This window comes from Macrobrachium rosenbergii, chromosome 35 (genome assembly GCF_040412425.1).
Source record: "Macrobrachium rosenbergii isolate ZJJX-2024 chromosome 35, ASM4041242v1, whole genome shotgun sequence".
NCBI classification, from domain to species: Eukaryota; Metazoa; Arthropoda; class Malacostraca; order Decapoda; family Palaemonidae; genus Macrobrachium; species Macrobrachium rosenbergii.
In genome coordinates, this window is record NC_089775.1 from 7,378,276 (window position 1) to 7,401,748 (window position 23,473).

The 23,473-nt window shown below is 39.1% G+C and overlaps 1 protein-coding gene across 2 annotated transcripts in view; it reads left to right on the forward strand.

Moving 5' to 3' along the window:
• The window catches only part of LOC136856451 (uncharacterized), a 34,999-nt gene extending 12,505 nt beyond the window's left edge, over positions 1 to 22,494 (forward strand). For both annotated transcript variants that reach the window (XM_067134332.1, XM_067134331.1), the window contains exons 2-5: positions 18,327 to 18,995; positions 19,382 to 19,477; positions 20,465 to 20,644; positions 21,858 to 22,494. In XM_067134332.1, the coding sequence (XP_066990433.1) occupies positions 18,552 to 18,995; positions 19,382 to 19,477; positions 20,465 to 20,644; positions 21,858 to 22,412 (1,275 nt within the window). In that variant the 5' untranslated portion in view covers positions 18,327 to 18,551 and the 3' untranslated portion in view covers positions 22,413 to 22,494. The remainder of the gene's footprint in view (positions 1 to 18,326; positions 18,996 to 19,381; positions 19,478 to 20,464; positions 20,645 to 21,857) is intronic.
• The last annotated feature ends 979 nt before the right edge of the window (positions 22,495 to 23,473 follow it).

Below are 23,473 nucleotides of genomic sequence, written 5' to 3' on the forward strand. Positions count from 1 at the left end.
TTTTGCTTCATGTAGACAAGAAAACTTTCGTCATGTTGTTCAGTGGATGGACTGAAGTTTTTGAAACTAAAACCCTTTTGATTGTCGAAAAACTAGGAAGGATTACATAACTACTATCTCTCAACAGTCTATAGTCCACCCTTGAGGCGAGCAGTTATACAGCAGTGATGAAAATATTACAAATTCAGAAGAATATTCTAGCCTTTTCAGGGTCATCAAATGCAACTGCTCACATATGAATATGATTGCTGAGAAAAATTTCGAGTCCTCGTTACGAATGTTTCTCAGTAATGAAATGACCAACTGCAATACAAGAATTACGTTAAGAGAATCTTTTGAATCTCGCTCTACATCAACAGCCTTAAGTTTATCCAATACCTGTTCTAACTCAGTAGCGTCATTAACCTGAGAAGGAACTTTGACACCTTTAGCAAACGCTCTGACTGAACAATCAGCATTTGTAATCAACGACAAGAGTATATGATGTTGAGGGGATCCAAAATCCTACAGATGTTTACATGATCTTCTCGTTTTACTGCTGCCCAGTATGATGTGTCTAGAAAGTCTAATTTTTTTTTTTCCATATGAACTCTTCTATGTTTTTGAAAGATTTCTCTTCCTTGAATAGATTATGGGTTGCAATACTGTCAGTCATTGCAGTTTGTAAATGTCTTTCGTTCGATTCTGGAGTTTGTCTTACGTGGGCAGCAGAGGAAAGATATGAAGAGCAATTCGGTAAGAGCGATGGTATATACGGCACCAGAACGTAACCGAAGTTTTTGGAAATCTTGCAGTGACTTTCTTCCCCGTCTTTTCATCAAAATGCCAAGTTTCCCAAATGATGTCCCATGACTGGAAATGCATCTCGCACACCTACAAAGAAATATACTGCATTTTAACAAATATCCGGTTACATCATTCATGCTCAGTGAAAAAGTTTCATGTGTCTATTTCATAAATTGTAAAATCATAAGCATAGCAAAAGATTTTGAAACACATACACGTAAATACACACGCACACACATATCTTACAAGCCTTGAACGTTCTGTATATGAAACAAGCATTAGTATTCGATATGGTTCCCGCTTATTTTTATTGCAACAATCTGTGTTTTCTTCACCGATATGACGTAGCATTATGATTGTTTTAGAAAGATTAGAATTGTCCGATAAACAAGATTCACTTAAATAGATCAAATGAAATAAGTTAACATTGTTTTCGCTATGTAAATCTAATCGGTTTTTCTGTAATTTTTTTTATTAATATGTCGACAATGAAAACTAATATCCCTAGGAACCCACTGTACGAAATTTAATTATTTCTGACGAAAGGTTCGTTACAATGTAGATTCCATTATATTGACTTAAATAGATGCTAGCACACGTACATGCATCAATATTCAGCCACCCACAGGTATGAACCTACACACACACAGACGCGCTATATATATATATATATATATATATAGCAATCGTAAATGACTTAGCCTGCTGTGTGTGTGTAGTTGGTATGAATCCTTCTCTTTTTGATATAGCCATCTCCGCCGAAGTTCTTCATCGTTTGGAAATGTAAAAGAATGTTTTTTTCAAATTTTTATAACTACAACACCTTGGCACACTGCACTTATTCACCATTTTTTTTTTCACAATTATTACGAGAATCGCGCATTTAATTCGCCGGAAGAGTGTAGCTCTTTCCCTCAACAAGGTACGACCTAAACTGACCTTAAGGCGTTTACAACTTTACCCGCCATGACCTTTGGCCTCTAAGTGTTGACGTGGATTAAGATGTCTGGGTGACTCATCAGGCCCTCGGTGTAGGGCAAAAAAGCTCACTCACCTTACAGTAGACGCTGCGTGACCTACCAAAAAAACAAAAAAAAAACGGTAGCTCAGTTCAGCTCGAATATCTGTTTCGGAAGGACAGAAACTCTTATTTTATTGGATGCATTCAAAGACTCAACAAAGCCTTAAATCCATTGGTAACATTTCATCGGTAAGTATTGTGTAGGCTATAACTAGTGCACATTTATTTTTTAAACCAAGGAGACAGACAACCGGCGTATGAAGAATTAGACAAACCCTACATGGAAATTTTGTTTTCATCTTTTTTTTTCATGTTCACGATAAAGACAATATGTGAATTGTACTAGAAAATAAGCAGTACACGTTTTCATTTAATAACTGACGTTAGTGATAATTATGTTTATCTACCTCGTTCACTTGTGACACGCTGCATCTGTATCTTGCAATCTTCTTCGTTTAACGTGCTTTTTCCCATTTTTTTATATGGGGTAAGCACTATGCCTTCTGTTGAAGGACTTTGATTTGGCGTTGGGGTAGAATGTAGCCTCGATCGGCTGCCCTGCCTGACATCGCTTAGACCCCGGTAGCGCATGTGTGCATGTATCGTACCAAATCCCCAGCTCCCTTTCTCCCAGCAGTGAGGAGAGTTGAGCGGTTAGGTCGACAGTTCGAGACGTGTGAGGTGTCTGTTATGTTTTTAGAAGATGTTGGAGTGGCTTTGTTTGTGTGTGTATTAGTCTGTAACACCCATTTGCTTTCAGCAAACCTATCCGTTGATTACATACACAATCCTGGGGTGTCTACACGGATAGCAAAGTGTCCGCCTCTCTGACCGGTCAGCTGCGGATTTGAACCCGCGCCACAGACCTCTATGAAGTCCGAGACTGCTGCTCTACCGACCTAGCCATCAAGGCTCTGCATCTGTATCTTGCAATAAGTGGGGATATCAAGTGGAGCGTCATATGTGGATACTATAGTAGCATATTCTCACTTTCAGTTGTTACACACTGTTATTACATTTTGTAAAAAGATGCAGGAGCAACGATGAAATAGTCTTATAGTGGGATATCATATAATGTACATTTAAAACCTTATCTTTGTATACGAGTGCGCGCACACACACACACGCACAATTGTACAAGTCAATTCTTTTTCTTTTTTTTTTACGTTTTGGCTTGTAGTTTTCCAAAAGATGAGGATCTTAGAAAAAAATGGGTTCGATCGACATGACGTGGAAACTTTTCTCCAGACAAAGAAACCTTCCCGTTTGTGTTCGAGGCATTTCAAGGAGGAAGATTTTGATCGGTCGCTCTCTGAGGTTCGATTGCACACTGGGACAACACCGAGCATATCTTCTGAATCTTTTCCTGATCATCTCAAGATAAAAGAAACGCCTAGAAGAAAACCGCCGGAAGAGCGCCAGTTAGGGGATCATGCGCCTTCACCTGCAGGCTGTGCAAGTGAAAATTCAATAACTGTAACTGAGGCAGTGTGTTTAAAGCTCAAGCTCAGGGGTGCTCGTTAAGAAAAAAGATAAAACTATTGCAGTAATCTAAACGTCGTCTTGTCAAAAAGAATAGTGATTTGAATAATGTTTTATGCACCACTAGTTTGGACGTATTAGAGGAGTGTGCTTGGTGTACCAGATCTTTCAAAGGCAATCTGCAAAAACAAAAATCTTCCATCTGGGAGGAAGTATCCCCAGAAACTGAGTTTGAGCGCCACTTTTATTTTGAAAACTTCATCCCCACACCCAATAACTCAGCAACCAGTCTGCATCTTATGTGAGCCCTGTCATGTGTTGAGGCTGGTAAGAAACTCGTTTGGTGAGAGGAAACATTTTATTGATGGAGAAAACAACTCAATTAAATGGTTTTATATAGAAAGATTGCACAATATGCAGGTTAATGAAGGTTTGCATCTAGGGAACGAAGCTTAGATATGCACATTTAGATTGATCAAAGAAAAAAATGAATGTTAAACTAGCAGCTCAGCAACTCAGTGAATCAGTTGCAAAGTTTTGTCTTCATAGTGACCTCAAAGAATTTCGAGGATGCGAGGCAACAATCAAGTTCTTCACAATTTTCAACCATCTATTTGACATCATGAATGCCAGAAATTTATGCTCTTTTGGCTTTAAAAAGCCATTTTAGGAAACAAATGAAAAACTGGTTAAAGATTTTTTGTCTGAAGCTGAGGAGTACATCAGAGAACTTCAACTCAATAATGGTATTCGTTTCCTTAATCAAATAGAAAAACCGGTTTCCTTGGTTTCTAGTTTCTATGCTTAGTTTAATTACCTTATATGGCAATTAAAGCCAGAAGCATGGGGGAGGGGGAGGATGTGATAACAATCCTACAGTCCGTCAGTTTTCTGTGGCATACAAAAGGATTTTGGTGCATATGATATGCAGGACGTACTCCGTGGAAACTGCATACTATTAGAATCATTCATATACCGACAACATCCAGTAGTTCTCACAACGGAACACAGTTAGGCAAGCCTTCAGTTCTAGCCTTAGGAGAACTGACTATTTCTATCGTGTCTTTCTCGCTGTATTTATGTAACGTTTTTTTACTGTAGTGTTAGTAAAATATTTTGTAAATATATTTCATTGTTAATATGGAATTTCAATTTCCTTATGATAAAAAGATAATAAGAAAGTGAGTGCTTTTAAAGGTAAGGCTGACCGGGCATGAGGCGGACAAAGGATTTGGTCCTTTGTGCCCTACGCGGAGGGCGTGTCCGCTCGCCCCAGTGGCTTCACGGATTATTGTAGGGAAACTGACCTGTGGCATCTCCACCTGATTCAACCTCCTAGGGTTGTACTGCAATCAGCCCCTCTTGCTTCATTTTCACGTCATCAGCAGTGGTTCGTCGAAACAGAAGCCTTTTCAATATGTGTGTTATAATGACACTCACTTTCTATACTTCTACTTTTTGCTTTCATCATAATTTATCAGGTTGTGGAGTAAAGCCCTACACCCTGCCTACCCCCTCCTTTGTATCCCCTGACCGCCATATCTGTCTCTTGTGGCTGGGCTTTCCTACCCCTTTGTGATTTCATCCCTTTTTTGCCTGTGATTTCAGTCCTTTTTTGCAATGGCAATGACCTAGGTCGAGAAAGATATGGTGTCAAAGTAATGGGGTTGTTTAGCTTTTAGATATAGTTTTCTTAGACCTGTGTGGCTTCTCCGTGATAATGGTCGGCTCAGCTCGTTTGCTGCGTAATTAATAAATTTATATATACATTATATATAGGTGTGTGTGTGTCTGTGAAAACTAGGGTAGGTCAATGATTACGAAAACCAAAACCGCATGTGATCATTCTTAATTAAGACTAGACCACCAATGACCCATTGGGTCACTTTCTTTAGTTACTACACTTTTAACAAAAGGCCCATACCCAAACCCATACCCATTCCCATAACTGTATCATACCTGAAGACATACCCATACTTGATTCCATACCATACCCATAACCGTACCCATACCTGTACCATACCCATACCCATATCATACCCATACCTATACCCATACCCATATCTGTACTAAACCCATACCAATATCTATACCATACCCTTAGCCATACCCATATCTGTACCACACCCATACCCATACCCATACCTATACCCATACCCATACCTGTACCATACCCATACCCAAACCCATATCTGTATCATACCCATACCTATACCCATACCCAGATTCATTCCATACCCATACCCATATCTGTAGCATACCCTACCTGTACCTATACTCATACCCATACCATTGTTCATACCCATACCCATATCCCTGCCATACTCATACCCATACCCAAACCCATATCTGTACCATACCCATGCCTATACCCATACCCGAATCCATTCCATACCCATACCCATATCTGTAGCATACCCTACCTATACCTATACCCATACCCATACCAATGCTCAAACCCATACCCATACCCATACCAATGCTCAAACCCATACCCATACCCATATCCATGCCTTATTCATACCCATACCCATACCATACCATTCCCATACCCATACCCATATCATACCCATACCATACCATTCCCATACCCATACCCATACCCATAACTATATCTGTCCCATACCCATAGCACAGCTAAAGTAGCCCTACTAATAATAGTCAGCAAAAGTCTACGGCAGCACCAACCCGTTTAGGGTGGAGGGGAAGGGAAGGGGTAAAGGGGAGGAGAAGGAAGGGGAGGAAAAGGGTGAGTAGGAGGGTGAGGGGAGGGTAGGGAGGGAGGGGGGTAGGAGGCGGGGAAGAAGGGAGGGAATTTTAGTATTATATAGATAGACAGATAGATAGATAGATAGATAATTGAGAGTCTTCCAGCTTCTCCTGACACACTTGCTATTCACACACATTAAGAAAACGGCCTCTCTTCTAATGCTGTGAGCAGTCTCTACCTGAGCATCAGGAAATTTGAATTTTCGGGCATATTTTGAATGGCTGACGGTACCTTTGGAATTCATTATTTCCAAAACCAACCCCGGAAGGCACCCCTCCACAATACGAGCTTTCAGTAAACTAAGTTTCACGACTGGATCTTTTACCGTTGTTGCTCCACAGGTATGTTAGAACCCTCACCCACCCACCCGCTTGCCACGTCCTCTGAATGTCAAAAATCGATATCTAGACCACCGAAACAGCTTAACGGATTTCGATGAAATTTGGCACGATTAGGGACCTTAGTGGGAAACCTCTAAAGCCAGAATATCATCCTGTTGTCTGAATATTTCTGGAGTTATAGAGGGTCAAAGTCAGGGTTTTTGTGTACTCCGGGTTGCTGGGCTTTACTAACCGCCAACTACCATGGTTGGATATATTGAGATATATATATATATATATATATATATATATATATATATATATATATATATATATATATATATATATGTGTGTGTGTGTGTGTGTGTGTGTGTGCACCTGTGTAAGTAGGAATTTGTGTGCATGCTCATGACACACGATCTCTTGCAATGTTTAACAAATCTCACAAGTAGGGATATGTGTTTGTTAATTCAGCACTCAGCATACTGTCACCTTTGTGATTCAGCAGTTGATCATCAGTGACTAAACATTATTCGGAGAGCACCCAGATACAGTAACGCATATCCAAAGATGGAAGTTTTCATTGAACTTTTTGGTCTGGTTCTAATCGTATTTTTGGGTGTGTTAAAAGAAATGTGAATCTGTTCGTCTGTTGCGAAAACGCTCAGTGCACAGAGGCTTGTGACAGATTGCTCAGTCTGTTGTGATAAGTCAATCTGGAAGGACGTGCTGGACAAGCTGGGAATTGGAATTCCCATTCGCTGGAGAGTGAGTGGAGCCAGGAAAATTATTGATTGTTTTAGGTGATTGTTCTTTTGCCATTTATGATTTAACATTTATCTCATGTGTTTTGCTGTGTTTGTAAACTGGGTGTACTTTGATTTTAACAGAGATGGTTCTTTTTTTTGACAGAGTGTTCCAATGGAACCATGGTTAATTGGGGTGGACAGACACCTGCACAGACATGCATGTGATGTAGCCATAGTGAGAAATGGTCATTTTAAAGGAACACAGACTTAAGGACTTACATTTACGTTGGGAGTTATTGTGAAAAGAATGAAGTGGAGAAGAATCCCATTCATGGTTTCAAAGTTAGCCAAGTGTTTTGTTGGGGGAGGTATTCATTTATGATGTACATTCCTTTTATGATTGATTGCATTTTTTTCTTATTTACCATGTTTTGAACTTGTTGCTTGTTATCTTCACTGAATATAATATTTTTGTACTTAGGCCCCCCGATCCCAACCCCTTGATGAGGTGGGGGGCTTAGGAATCCACTGCAGGGAGTGTATGCTTCTTGACACCTACTCTTTCTGCCGTGGATTCAACTGAACATTGGGACCTGTAACTCATTTACTCCTCCCATTATAATTTACCTCTTCCCTTCTTCCTCTTTTGTTGGCGACCTTTGCATGGTAATGTATTAGAAAATTCACTGCTCTTTTAACTTGATGGAGGGAGGGGTTGGACGGCATGCAGCTCCACTCGTAAAACTAGAGTACCCAACGTGGTCGAGTGAGGGGAAATATTTATGTCAAGCCATGCCCTCAGTGCTGGGTCCGACCTCGACGGACTGACGACCCTAAGGGCACTGCGGGTATGGTGTATATCCAGGTAAGGATCCCAGGGCAGTTTAACAAGCATCATAAGAAATTTTATAAATATAGTAAAAAAGAAACTATTGATTTGAGCACACATGAAAAAGGTTGCATGTTCATTGAGCATTAATATATTACAAATAAAATCAAATGAATGTCGTGAGTAAATTATTAGAAAAAATCCAAGTTGATAATGGAAAAAAGAAAACAAAACTCGACCGCTATAACAAAATATTTCCAAAAGCTATATTATACAATGGAACGTAAATGGTCTACAGACCAGATCACACCTGGGAGAAATACAAAGATTATTAAAAGAATACGAACCAATGATACTATGTTTACAACATATCAGCAAACCTGTATCAGCAATAGGTAAATACACCTTAGCATCTGCATCACGAGAGGAAGAAGGAAATTAAGGCACACCCATATATGTACATAACAAAGTAGTTCATGACTAAGTACCTGTGAACATTACTGACTTGCAAATATCAGGTATTAAAATCCGAACAAAAAATTATAATTATGCAATTTATAATTTATACAACCAACCTTATAAAAATTACGACATTGATAAACTTAAAGTATTACTTAACGATGCCTAGGAACCTACATTAATAGTAGGTGACTTTAATGCTCACAGCCCGATATGGGAATGTAATTGTATAAACTCAAATAGAGCAGGAAGTAAAATAGAAGAATTCATAGATTCATATGACATGTGCTGTATAAAATGATAACGAAATCAGCACGTATTTTTTCAAAAACACATGGAACGTTTTCCTCAATCGACTTAACTCTATGTACAGCAAGCATAGTAGACAGACTGAATTGAGTACAGTTGATGACTTGTATACCAGTGATCATTTCCCAATATTAATTTCCTTATTACAAAATAATCCCGCCAAGCACGTCCCTCAATATAACATTTATAAAGCAGATTGGGAGCGATATGAATTCCACACTAAGAGTATCCCACCATTTGAGTGTATACAAGATCATAATGAAACAAATAGGTTTCTTATTGACTTCATAAAAAAATCCAGCTGATAAAGCAATACCAAAATCCAAATCTCATCCAACAAAACACAAAGTCCCATGGTGGTCTGAAAAACTAACAGAATTGATAAAAATAAAACACCAAATTGGAAGACGATTAGATAATTTGAATAGAAAGTTCAGTAAAATAATAAAACAATTAGAAGAAAATTTACAAAAACTAACTATATTATTATTAGAAATTGATACATTAAAACCTCTATATAACGAAATATCTACAAAATTTAAAAGAGAAGTAATTGAAGGAAGAATCATTTCATCGAGAAAATATATATCAGATCTCTCTAATAGTACTCCCATACAAAAAATTTTGCAAAAATTCAGGAAAATAAATGGTACCCATGTTAAACCATCTAGACATGCCATGTTAAAATATGGGAAAAGAATACTTCATCCAAAAGAAATAAGTAATGTAACAGGAGAAAACTTAGCAAAGTAAGTAGTGATAGAAATTTATATGAATACTTCCGCACAAAGAAAAATAGTATAGAATTAATAACAATAAATTTTGAAACAATAGAAGATATATATTATAACAGAAAATTTAATATGGAAGAGTTGGAATTTGCTCTCTTGAACAGAAATAAATCTGCCCCTGGAGGTGACAATATTTGTTTTGAAATGATCTGCCACTTAGCACCTTTGGCAAATTCATACTTATTACAGTTTTATCATCCCTTATGGCTTCGAAATTTATTTCCTGATGAATGGCGTAAAGCTATAATTATTCCCTAACATGGCACATTCGAAAAATAAAATTTTGACTCTCACTCAATTTGGGTCACAATGTAATAGATCTACATTGGATTCTCTATCTAATTTAGACCACACACGAAGAGGATTTGAACAAAAACAAATTACTATAGCCATCTTTTTTTGGCATTGAAATGGCATATGATACTACATGAAGGTATGCAATACTAAAAACGTTACATAAAAATAACATCTGTGGACATTTACCCAGGTTTATCTTAAACTTTCTGACAAATCGCACTTTTCAAGTGAGAATTGATGATGTATTGTCAAGTACATTTCCACTTGAAAATGGTGTTCCACAAGGAAGCGTCCTTAGTGCACACTGTTTACTTTAGCAATAAATGACATCAGTAATAATCTACCTATCAGAACTAAAAGCAACTTGTACATGGATGATTTTGCCATATATTATTTAGCATCTCGCATAAAACATGCAGAGCGAATCATTAATAAAACTATAATAAAAACAGATGAATGGGCCTCATCTGTAGAAAAGGTGAAGAAATAGGTTTAAAAATCAGAAATCATTCCATACCAGTTGGACACACAGCAAAATTTTTGGGATCAGTATCTGGTACTCACTTGAACTGGAAAACCCACATAACATACATGAAATCAAAATGCAAAAGAGCATTAAATCTCATTAAGAAATTATCGAACACTACTTGGGCAACTGATAGACATACCCTTACTGTACTGTTTAAAGCAACAGTGCTGTCTATCATGATTTTGGAAGCGAAAGATATGGCTCAGCATCAGACACAACGCTGAAAACGGTAGACCCAGTTCATGATGAAAGCCTTAGAATATGTTCAGGAGTCTTTAGATCATCGCCAAAATCATCTTTACAAGTTGAATGTGGTGAACTACCTCTCTCTCTCCATGAAGAGAGCCCTGAGAATTCAGACAGGTGATTCTCCAACCAAAAAATTATTTGGGTTGGGAGATGTATTTATTAACAATCATTTACCACCTTTCCCAATTAGAGCTAGAAGATTGTTCGAGTCCCTGAATTTAAATATACAGCTACCTCCAATAGTAACACTACCTCCTACTTGGAATATGAATAAAATGAGAATCTGCACACACTTAAAATATTTATCAAAAAGTTACTCATATACCTCAGAACACCATAGACAAAATACAGTGGGACATATAATCCGAAAAGGTCCAGATTATGCAACATATACAGACGGATCTAAGTCACAAACCATATCAGTTCTCTCTACCTGATAATGCCTCAGTATTTACAACTGAGTTATGTGCAATAGCATCAGCCATAAAAACAATTAAAGAAACCTCATTTAATAATTTTGTGATTTATAGCGACTCCAGAAGCTCTATAGAAGCCATTCAAAGTTACAATCCCAAAAATAATGTTGTACAGCAAATTAAATTTTCATTCCATAAGTTGCATAATAATGGGAAAAATACTGAAATATGTTGGATCCCTGCCCATGTAGGGATTAAAGGAAACGAAGAGTTTGATAAAGCAGCTAAAGAAACAATCCACATGACAAGAAGAAATGTAAACATCCCTATTAGTGACTGTCAGATATATAAACAATCATTGTTAAGTAACTGGCAAAATATATGGAGTGAAAAACCTCAAAATAATAAATTAAAACAGTGTTGGAAAATGGAGTTAATCATATCAGAGAGAGAGACACAAGTAATTCTGACGTGTCTTCAAATAGGCCATACTCGTTTGACACATGGACGCTTAATGAACAGTCCACATGGCCCTCCTCCCGAATGCCCAGAGTGCAAAGTGATGATAACAGTCAAGCATTTATTTTGTGAATATCCAAAATATAACCAGCAGCAATTATCGACTTTTGGAAGTAGATCAGTGAGAGAAACTTTATCAGAATCTTCTACATTTTCAGTAATTCCGATTTTAATGGTTATGCAGAACTGTGGTTTAATTATTACAATATAAAAATAGGTAAATAATAAAAATCCGAAAACCCTTGGGGCGTTTAAGGATTTTTAAAAGAACAAAACTTTAAAATGTCATTTAACTTATTCTCAATTTCTGTATAGTTTTTTAGTGAGTATACATGGAAACGAGTAAATGTATTTATTGTGTGAGTGTGTTCCGGTACGAGAGCATATGCCTTTGTGCAGTTTTTAATTTCATAATCAATCATCCATCACCATACCGAATGACCTATTTGGTCCCAGTGCTTGGTCTCTGGCCTAGACCTGGCATTTCATCCAAATCCTTCGGGCTAGCCCTATGAGAGCTGAAAGTCAGCTCAGTGGTCTGGTTAAACTGTTCTGATAATAATTTGTATGTGGGGTTTAATTTTCACACAATAGTTTTGGGTGTTTTGAGAGAGAGAAAGATCGAGAGAGAGGGCGAGAGTGTGTGAGAGAGACACTTTTGTGTGAGAGAGACACTTTCCGAAGGTCGATGCTACCAGTTCCCAACTGACCGCAGGCAAGTGCCATTTGTCAGAGTATGACGGGGGCTTAACAGGCTGTGGCTGGGGTAAAGAACAGATTTCCGGGTTTGAACCCGCGCCGGTGAAAGGGTATGAATGGTGTTATCTCTCTCTTCAGTCTTTTGTTTTTCTCTTATGGAATTATTACGTGGGTGGAACAGGTTACTTTATTAAGGGTTTTTCTTTTTTTTTTCTCTTTATCGAGTTATTCTTGGTGGTGCAGTGTGTAGGATGTAACGAATGCTTCCCTGAGTCTCTGCTTGGTGGCAGATAGGTGGGGTCTTCGTGCTAGCGTCAGCATTTAATTGCACGGAGACAATAACCAAGGGTGATATCGGATGGGGATTTTTCCTGCTGGGATCTTTCTTCTTTTTATTCTTTTTTCTTGCGTGGGATCTTGAGACTTAACCTTGACTCACATATGACGAAGTGATCAGCTGTTGTGTGCAGGAGAAGGGATGGTTTGCTCCCGTGGAGTTTGTGGATAATTACAGTTAAGGGTATAATAGTGTTTATATTTTTTCTTTGTGTTCTTGTTTCTTTTTGTTGTTTTAGACCATATTGCATGAGATTTAATATTATGCATTTATTACGCCCTAAAAAAAGGCCAGGTAGGGTCATAACCTCCTTCTACATCTGTTTTAAGAACAATGTCATATCATCTTACATTTCTAAGATTCTCTGGTAGCAATGGCCAGCATTGGGCCAGCACATTCTTTCTCTCTCGTCAACTCCTCTCACTCTATCTATCCTCAGACAAAGGCTCACTGGATTAAAACGCCGAGATACAAAACTAGATTTTATTTGTAAAATTAACGAAAGCATTTCAGCAAAAGCTACGGTCATGAAATGGAGTCTCAAAAGCCCCATAAAAATGGGAGTGATAACCAAAGGAAACTCAGACTCACAATCAATCGAATTAGTGATTCTAGATCAACCAACACTAGTGACTAACATCCCGGTCACCAAACAAAATAAAAAGGTCATAACTAAACACCACTTCCAGTAATCACGTTCTCACAGGACTCAGCCAGAATTCCTGTTAAGAGAAACATAGCTTACATTAAAACCTGAAATTGTGCATAAAAATATAAGCACTTAAAACAGATAAATGCATAATGGAGAACAGGGGGGTTTCACTGCAGCATAAAATGGGTATTCCACATAATGTCTGAAAAAAAGGTACAAGTGTTAATGAGTTATCTTACTCACATTCTGTGGTCATTAGGAAGCCGTCCCTCAAAGTGGCTGTCTATATTCCCAAACACAGCTCAAAAGAGCGATTACACCGGCTGCAAATCGAAGTCAATACCCATTCTATGGTTCCTCTATAATGTACACATTAGAGAGCGCACATATGCACACATTCACTTAATAACCCCTCCCTTGAAGCGTGACGTCACCATCAGGTTCAATGTACGAAGGACCCTGCCTTTGGAACCCACAGATATCACAAAGCTTCCATTCATCTGTCACGTTTTCCCCAAGCATCTTGGTAGCGACCGGAAGCCATGAATGAGTGTGTCAGATACCCGCTGTCTCTAACCGCTGAAAATACCAACGTCAACATAAAATCCACTTGCACAAGGGTCACATTTTCAAAGGCCGGCGATTAGTCGGCATGATCAGAAATACATTCAAGATCAGACTGAGTTCTTGAGCAGACTTGGAGTTTTTTTAATTTGAGCAGAGACAGGAAAGACAGATCCGGGAATATGGCAGGCATTGAGACGTCAGAAGATAAGAAGACCTTGACTCATAGGGTAACAACTTTTGCTTCGCAAATTCAGCCTTTTCCGGGCTTGGTGAATGGCATTTTGTGTCAGCCATTTGAAATTTTTATTGAGTCTGCTCAGAACCATTTGAATTCAAAGAAGATCTCAGATGATACCAAAGCGTTTAATGAAGCTAAAGGTTTTCAGGCTTTGGACATGGGTGATATTTGCTGACACTGTCGTAGCTTCCAATTTAAGAAATGCCAGACTTGGGATGACCTGAAAGCTTTCCCTATGAAATCCATATGGAGTGGAGGAGTGCAGTGATTTAGTTCGGGATATGAGAGCATTTTATAAGATTAGGAAAGGACAGAATTCGATGGTAGATTTTAGCTCATAATTGTTTGATGCAGCATCGGAGTTAGTGGAGAAATTAAGAGGTTCAAGTTGGGTATCAGGCAATTCTATATCGTTGGAGAATTTTCAGAAGTTGTTGCATTTTTTCTGGCTCTTGAATGAAGTGCCTGACGCAATAGTGGGTAGTTTTTTTGGCTCAGTAGGGTCTACGTCCGATGAATCATTTATCTTTGCCAAGTTAGAAAGCACAACGGTAGACAGCACATTTGTCAATGAAATGCCGAGAGCCACGATGGGAGCTCAAAAGAACCTATCACAGGGAGATTCAGGCTTTGCTTCCAGTGGGTTTTGTGCTAAGATGGAGAATGATAGGAAATCTACAGGTCAAACACCACAGTTTCACTGTTTAGATTGCAATAGGCTGAAATATACAAAAAGTTTTGCTGAGTTGAATACTGTGGGGGTGTCCGAGCATGGAACATTCTTGGCAGTTTTGCCCATCACTCAAAAAGAGTAATGTTAGGCCAGTAACTCAGAATTTTGGTAGCAGCAACAGGAAAGGTCCTCAGGAGGGAAATCAAAGGAAGTCTAGAAATAGACAGGATTTTTGGAGGGCCGAATAGCCAAAGGGAAAGGGGTAAACTGTTCATGTCATATGGGGTTTTGGGAGATATTTGAGAACCAAAGCCTGTGGTGAAAGGAGCTGTAACTGGGTCTAGTATTTTGATTTTTGTGGATACAGGTGCTTCAGTCAGTTTGGTGGACTATGTTAATCGATGTTTTCCCAATATCGGTTGAGGTGTTCAGAGGAGAAAGTGTGTGATGTCCAAGCTCATAGACTGGATGTTGTAGGAGAGGTAGATATTTGTTTTTCGCTGGGAACCAGTTAATAAAAGAACCAGTTTTGGTGGTGAGAGGTGTTGATTTAGGTAACAGGGTTTTATTGGGGCATCCAGCATGTACTAGGAAATGGAAGGGAATATATCTGTAAGTGGAAATAAGGAGGAAATTGTGGTGGATAATAGGTCACAGGGCAAGAGGGTATATAAAGGTGTCTTGTTGAAGGACATTATTCTAGAATCAGGTATGGTTGGTCTGGTGAAAGTTAAAGTGAGTGATTTAAAGGTGGATAAACAGGACTAAAGGACAACTTTACTTAAACAGTTGTTATTACAACATGTGGACTTAACAGCTAATCGTCAGATGTAAAAGATGGCGCCACTGGAGTGATGAATTTATATTTATCGGTGGGTCTCATTGTTTGGCTGGTGGTTTGTGCAGCAGCAAGTGCATTTTGGTGCTCTGTAGGATGCGCCCTATGTCGTAGCATGTAACATAGGGCGAGAACGAGTTCATGACTCACACCTATGGCCAATATTTTTAATTTGTTCCACTTTTGGTGTTTCCTGTCGTATTGGGGAGTGTTCTGTTGCTTGTTTCTCCCTTCAGATTCTCACAGGTGTCTTGTGGTTCCCTCGAAGAAGGAAGGATGAAGTCTGTGTTCCCCTGTATGTTTCACTAATGCAGGCCCTTGCTAGTTTATACTTATGGCTTTTTCTATGCACAATCTCTGAGCCTCCTTATAATTCTTGCAGCGTTGGTTGACAGTTGAGAGTGTCTACCTAATGTTGGAATCATGGTCTAGATGGAACAGGTCAGCCAGGGTGTGGGTATGGGTATGATTCATGGAGTTAGTGACGTCACTCGCCCCAAGACTCTAGGCCACACATCTAAAAAACCATTCGTCTACTGCTTGGCTTTGGAGAGAATTTAAAACTGACCCTTTTGAAAATAGGATATCTTTAAAAAATCCCAAGGCAGGTTGAGAAGTGAGTGTTTTCTGATGTTCCTCTCCTAATGAAACTGGTTAAAAGTAATTTACTTGACTCAGAGTTTTAGTTTTCTGTAAAAGAAAACTATTGAGATGGTGTTTTGTCTGTCCGTCCTCCCTCAGACCTTAAAAACTACCAAGGCTAGAGGGCTGCAAATTAGTATGTTGATCATCCACCCTCCAATCATCAAACATACCGAATTGCAGCCCTCTAGCTTCAGTAATTTTTATTTTATTTAAAGTTAAATTTAGCCATGATCGTTCATCTGACACCGCTATGCTGATTCGTGGATCGAATACATTAATGGGGGAGAGTTGTGCACACCTTCTGATTATTTTTCTTATGTACTTATTTTACAAGATATCTTTCTTTATGTGTGGAGAAAGCCTTGTAGAATGAAAACATTGTTTAAAAGCTCTTTGCATTTGCGAGGTCATCAGTAGTATGAGAGTTTAGAAGTTCTCCAGTGACCCAGAAGAGGCCAAAGTAGGTCTTTTGATGTCCCTAAGGCAGCCACAGTTTCTGTCACGACACTGAAACAATTCCACAATCATTGATCACTGATTTTAATGTGCCAACACTGCCTCAGGATGCAATGCTTACATCTTGAAGGCTGCCACCAATGCAGTCAATAGGTAATACATTGGTTATACACCTGAATTCTCTTTCTGGTAGGATACCTTAACATACAGGTGATTGTTGAGACAAAACGCCCCATGTGAACATGAGTGACTGACTTACAACACTCAAAGGCTGGCCATTCAGTCACTTCCTCCTCTTCAATAACATTTGAGACCAAAAGTTTAATCTGGAGTTTGAATATCATAAATAGTTTCTGTAAATAAACAAAATTCCTACATTATTACTACAAAGAACTGGAGAGCTATACCCCACCTGTCTTCAACAACAATAAGTGGAACATTATCAATGTGATGATGTGCAGGTTACTTTATGTCAGTCATCTCTGTCCTTTGCATTTATTCAAAACCCATGGGAATCCCAGGCTTTAATGTGGCACCAAAGTTTAAATCAACATAAATCCAAGCTCTTTAAAGGAGTCAGAAGATAAACATCTTGTGCTAAAGTGACGCCATAGGCAGTTTGTTCCCTACATACAGAGTCTCAGCATTGTAGGTCATTAATAAATGGACAGCAAAGAACAGAAGGAAAGAGATATGAGGCAGGACAGATGGCACCAGTGAGTGAAGTGCAGAAGATCCTTGATTGGGTTTATACAGATTGTCTATTGAACTGCATCTTTACAAAGGAACTACTGAGACAATCATGAACCACCTTGCAAATATCAGGAACTGTTGTACAATAAGGATGTTACTGCCTGTAGCTAAGTCTTGAGCCCATGTTAATTTGGTAGTGTGCAAGATGTATGGACAGGTGGGTGCTCTGCAATTTCTACTGCCAATGGAAAATAGTCTCTGCCACTTTCTGACAATGTGGAGGGTTTAGTTCTCTTCATAATAACATGAAAATCTGGTCACAGCTCTGCTTTCTTCAAGCATTTTTATCAGCTTGCTTGGGGATTGGCTTCTGGATAGGCTTCATCCTTCTTGGGAGAATCAGAGGACAACAAAAAGGTTGTCTGGCCTACCCACCAGGCAACTGGTGAACATTGCTGATAGTTATGTCGGTCTGTCAGGAATTGGGAATGTCTTATCTCTTGTCATGACATCAGTTGTTTCATTATTTTCAAAGCAAAATATTGTTTTTTGATAGTTTAAATGCGATTTTGATGAATATGACATTTTGTTCCAACCCCATCATTTCTAAACAATAAGGGACCCCAGTGGAAAACTACCCTTAAGGTCAAATTAGATGTGGGTTTTAGTAGGTGAAAAACCCAATTCAAGCTGGGACTCAGCACCCTAGGTTAGGTTAGGTAGGTTAGGTTAGGTTAGGTTACTGTGCATCCTTGTAATTCAATCATTCTTATTCCCCTCAGGCAAAAAAGACCAGTTTCCCATTGTGGTCCTCCCATTACTGGTAGATATAGAGGGTTCTGTAATGGATTAATCAAACATTTATTGCAGAAATGTCAAGTTCATCATCACAAAGAATTAGCAGAAAACCCTTTGCATTATTGGGTTCCATAAAGATAAACATAATCTTTGGGAAAATCAAACTTGTATCTGAAGGGGCAACTGATTTTTTTTCCTTTTCAGGCATCCAATCCCCTGGAGTGCGACATTTGCTGTAATGTGTTCAGTGAAGATCACTGCCCGAGACTTCTCCCTTGTTCCCACTCGTTCTGTGGCCCTTGCATCAATGAGCTCATCTCGACCCAAAAGAAAAAATGTGCTGTCTGCAGGAAGACATTCACGGCCAATTCAGCAGAGGACGTGGTGACTAACAGAGGCCTCCTTGACGCTGCAAAGCAACTTGCATCCATGCATCAAGGATCAAAGGCTTCGTCCAGAGAACTGAAGAAACCCTTTCTGGAGACTACCAAGTATTTCATGGAGAATGTTATCGGAAAAGGTATTGCTGTTTGCAAGGAAACTGAGGCTGAGGTCAATGACCGCATTGAAAGCAACAATAAGATGAGAAAAGGTCTTGAAGGACTTGTGCAACCACTGGAAGAAATAAAGCTTTGCATTAGTGAGACTTTCAGCAAAATTACCCAAGATAACAAATTGCTGATGAACAAGTTGGATATTATCAAAGGAAAGGGACAACAAATGAAAGACTCTGAAGACAAATTGGAAGCAGCAAATGACTTTGCTTCTGCTGGGCATCTTCTGGACGATGGCGAAAAGGTTCTTCATGATGTTGAAGAGAAAGCCAATGAAATTAAGGAACTTCTTCAGGAGAATAAAGACAACATGAAGCAGGTGAGTTTGCTCTCTCTCTCTCTCTCTCTCTCTCTCTCTCTCTCTCTCTCTCTCTCTCTCTCTCTCTCTCTCTCTCTCACTTGGTTCTAACATTGCTCATGAAAGGGATCATTGCTTTTTTACTTCTTTGTATCACTCAACCTAGGGCTTAAGATATCTTCAGAATATTCCCATGATATCAGTCAACTCTGCCCTTATCCGTGAATTTATAATAATACTTCTTTTTTATTTAAAAAGCTAAAAAATTCAAGGACTCTTTCTTGTCTCATAGATATTTATGATTTCAGTCATTTTGATAGTCCCATTAATCAGGGTAATCTCTGTAATCTCTCTGTCCTAACTGCAAGATACTCTTCATAATCTGTCTTCTTGGATTTGTCTTTCAGGATATTTTCAAGATCGAAATGGCTTTAGAAAGTGCCAAGAAGGACCTGCAAAGAATAACTGAGGAATCAGGAGGAGACTCTGTTGTGAACATTACGGTAAGTTCAGGAGTCTTTTCTTCAACAGAAAATTAATTGAAAATTTGTCCTGAGAAACATCTACTCAACAGACTCAAGATAAATGTAACTAAATGAGAAGATAATGTCTGATTTGTTTGAAACAACCCATCACTTTACAAAAGCCTGTCCTAAGAGACAGTGCAATTTCCAGACACTCCACATAAGAAGAAGAAGGGCTCCCCTTTCCACTTGTCTGAGGATGTTTCTGGATCTCTGGGTGCTCCTGGTGGGGAAACTGGCCATTCTGTCTGTGTGTGTGTGTGTGATGTTCCAACACTTCTGCAATCTCCTTCAGAAATGTTGTATTTTCTCTGTTTATTCCCACCTTTAAAATTCGCTATTCCATTCCATAAAGTTATCATTCTGCTTATTATTCCACTTTGTGGTGTTGGGGAGTGATTCATCGGCTGTTTTCTTCCTCTTATTCAAGTATGGTTCGTGATTTGGCAGAAATCAGGACAAGGAGGTGCTTAAGCACTTTGAGTAAGTGAACTTCGAACCCTTTCAAGTTTTGTGACCCATTCAGAGAACTGGCAGAGGATTGGCTTCTCCTGTGCCCCAAGATTCATTGTCAGGACACAGATAGTTTCCCTTCAACCCCATTATTTGATGCAGAAACACAGAGAAGGGCAACTTTCGCCTCTGGGATACTCAGTGGCCCTGATGTATAATCAGATAGAGGGAAAGGGCGACTATCTCGGGAACTTATCGTCCTCTGTGGCGTGTCTGGAGGTCATGTTGATACATAAAATGGGTTACCTTACAGTAATGAGTTTGTATTTTAAAACATGTCTTTGGTTTTTCAAAAACACGTATTTTTATTACAAATAATAACGAAAACTTAACAACATGCACACCCTTACAGTTAATTAACTTTAAATTAAAGTGAAATATCTTTCCTATTAAACATAATAACTTTTAACGTGAACTGGTTATGAGATTTTCAATCAAGGAACCTTTCTTCAGGTGACTGATCTCCGAAGTCCTCATGGTCGCTCGAGAGGGGATGCCCAAAGAGAGGTCTTTGCTGTGATGACCTTTGAAGGGAAACTGAGGGTGGCTCCAGTCAAGACTGAGTCCAGCAACCAACTATACGTGAATCATCTTGAAGAAGGAAGGCTCCCATCAAAATGCTTTGTCATAGAGGTAAGCTTATTCCTATGAGGATATGAGTAGGAGTCCTTTCTGTCTCTCATAATCCTTTATCAGTCATTGTCGAGTTTCACTATTACTTGAGGAATTTCTTCATCTGAGATGAACATAATGAACAGTTCTTGATATGGAAGGTGAGTTCAGCAGTGACTGACCTGGGTCACATTTTATGGAGAAAAGAGAAGATACTGCAACTTTGGGTTCTGAATGTGCATGGATGAGGCGCAGAGGGTAAGGGAGGAATAACAACAGCTTCTCTGTTTAAGGAGCGAAAGAAAGCAGAATGTTTTTGGCACTGAGTGAGAGAGACAAAGGTGAAAGGGCAATGTGTGCCAACACGGAAAGGACAGCAGCAGAAGTTGGTGCAAAATTGTGGATAAGAAAATCATTCTTGAGCAGATTGTGTGGAATAACTCATGTTTACAGATGATACAAGACTGATGATGAGGGAAGGTGAAGAGAAACAACTGCAGGAACTGGTGACAGAACCTGAGAGTGTTTGAAAGTTGAGAGTAGATGGATGTTGGGAGAATGGATGATCTTTTGAAGTATTTTGGAGTAGATATATTGGATGTTGGTAGGATGAAGGAACAGGTGAGTCACAGAGGAGGTGAAGCAAGCAAGGAAGGCAACAGTAAGCCAAGGTGAAAATGTATGAAGGTGTTGTTGAGCCACCTCTCCTTTATGGAAGTGAAGTGTCAATGCTGGATATGAAAAAAAGAGAAAAATGGAAGCTGTAGAGCTGATCTGTCTGCGTGAGTATGGATGGATCATTGTGTTTTGAGATGGTTCATTCATGTGGAGAGAATGGAGGAGGATGACAGGTTTTGTGAAAAGAGTCAAGAAGAATAAGATGAAGAATGAGTTCAAAGACAGATAGAGTTGAGTGGTGCCGTGTTTGTAAGGATGTAGTTGCACTACTGATGAGCCTTCGGTGTAGGAGGAGGATAAAAAAGAGTTAATAATAATATTGTGGAAAACTCCTGCACAGGGGTTTCACCCACAATAGATATTTCTTATTTATTTCTTTGTTATTTGGCATTTTAATTAACCTCTTCTTCTTCTCCCTTTGCTCTTCTTCATCTTCATGTCTATGGAAGTTGTTGCTGATGCAACCAATAATTATATTAAAAATAAGGATGATAGTTTTTAAGGTTATTACTTTTATTATTATTCTAACAAATATCCTCCTCCTTTCCCTTGACAGCTTGAGTCCTTGATGCAAGGGTCTCCTTCTCCTTCTCCTTCTCCTTCTCCTTCTCCTTCTTCCCTTCCAAGGGCGTTCCTGGATCTGGCATTTGAATCCACCCGCCTGGGGAGGATCATCATCAGGGTCACTGAGAATGGCATTTGGGGTCTCAACTTCCTGTACACGTGTGCAGGAGGGATGGGACCCTCTTATGCCAACTCTCATGTCTCAGGTGTAGGGACGAAGGACGATTGGATACAAATGGGAGACTATGTGTCCCATGGAGGAGGCAAATCAACTCGAGCAGTGTTGTCATCGAGGGAGGACTGGGAGAGGGAGGGTCAGAGGAAGGAGGCCTATAAACAGACGTCAGCGAAGGTGGGGGAAGTGTGGGGAGTCGTCTCACACGAAAGAGCTTCGAAGTTCTATATCGTCACAAGAAAACATACCAATTTGGGAGGAGGATATTGCTTCGGGAAGGTGGAGGAGGGACTGTTTGTCCTGACAGACGTCACCTTTCAGTGTCCAGACTATAAGAAAATCAAAGTGACCCAATGTGGCCTTATTCTGTGATTTTTCCCGGTATATGAAGAAATCAATTTTGAGTTTGATTTTAACTCCCATAATCATTCTAAAATAAAGATTTTCTGAGTGCTATACGTCTTTAATTTTATTATTATTATTATTATTATTATTATTATTATTATTATTATTATTATTATTATGTCATATTGCTTCCTGATGAATTATGTCTCTTTCTCTCTCTCTCTCTCTCTCTCTCTCTCTCTCTCTCTCTCTCTCTCTCTCTCTCTCTACTTTTCAGTCTCCTCTGAAGGATTTAGCCAAAGTACAAACTCTTGTCTTACGAGAACAATTGTTGGTGGAGTTGAACAGCCAAGAGACGAATTCTATGAAGGTCAGAAACAAAACAGACACAGAAAGTCATTGTTTCCGTGACCTTGATCTTTTTCTTGAGCCCATCAGACAGACTGACACTGGTACTACCCATTCACATGTGGGTGGGTGGTAGGCAGGCAGGGAGCGATGATTCCTGGGCCTAGCAAAGTGAGTCAAGTGCAGCAGCACCACTCAGCCATTGCTTCTTCTTCTTCTTCTTCTTCTTCTTCTTCTTCTTCTTCTTCTTCTTCAACCACTTTGGCTGATTGCACCTTCCAAAGGTGGGCCTTAAGTAATAAGTGTCTGTCTGTTTGTGCAGAAAACACTTGATAAAATACAAAAAATGAAAACGAATCTTTTGGTCAAAAGTCTCCATTATTACAGATTTTCCTAAATTAACTTAAAAATGTTGCTGACAAAAACCCTCTTTCATTTTTTATTAATGTTCTTATAATTTATTCTCTGAAAGAATAAGTAGGTCACTGAGTACAGCAATAAGTACAGTAAACAGACTTCCATCAGATTCAACAGATGAAGAAGAAGAACATCACATTTAGACCCCAAAGTAGGTCATTAGTGTTATCTATAATAAAGCAAAAACAAGCTGTGAAATCACACACAGTGCCACATGCATCAAAGGGAAGAAGTCTATACTTAGGAAAGACCTTCATGGTTCTTCTTCTTCTTCTTCTTCTTCTTCTTCTTCTTCTTCTTCTTCTTCAAGAAAGTCTTCTTCT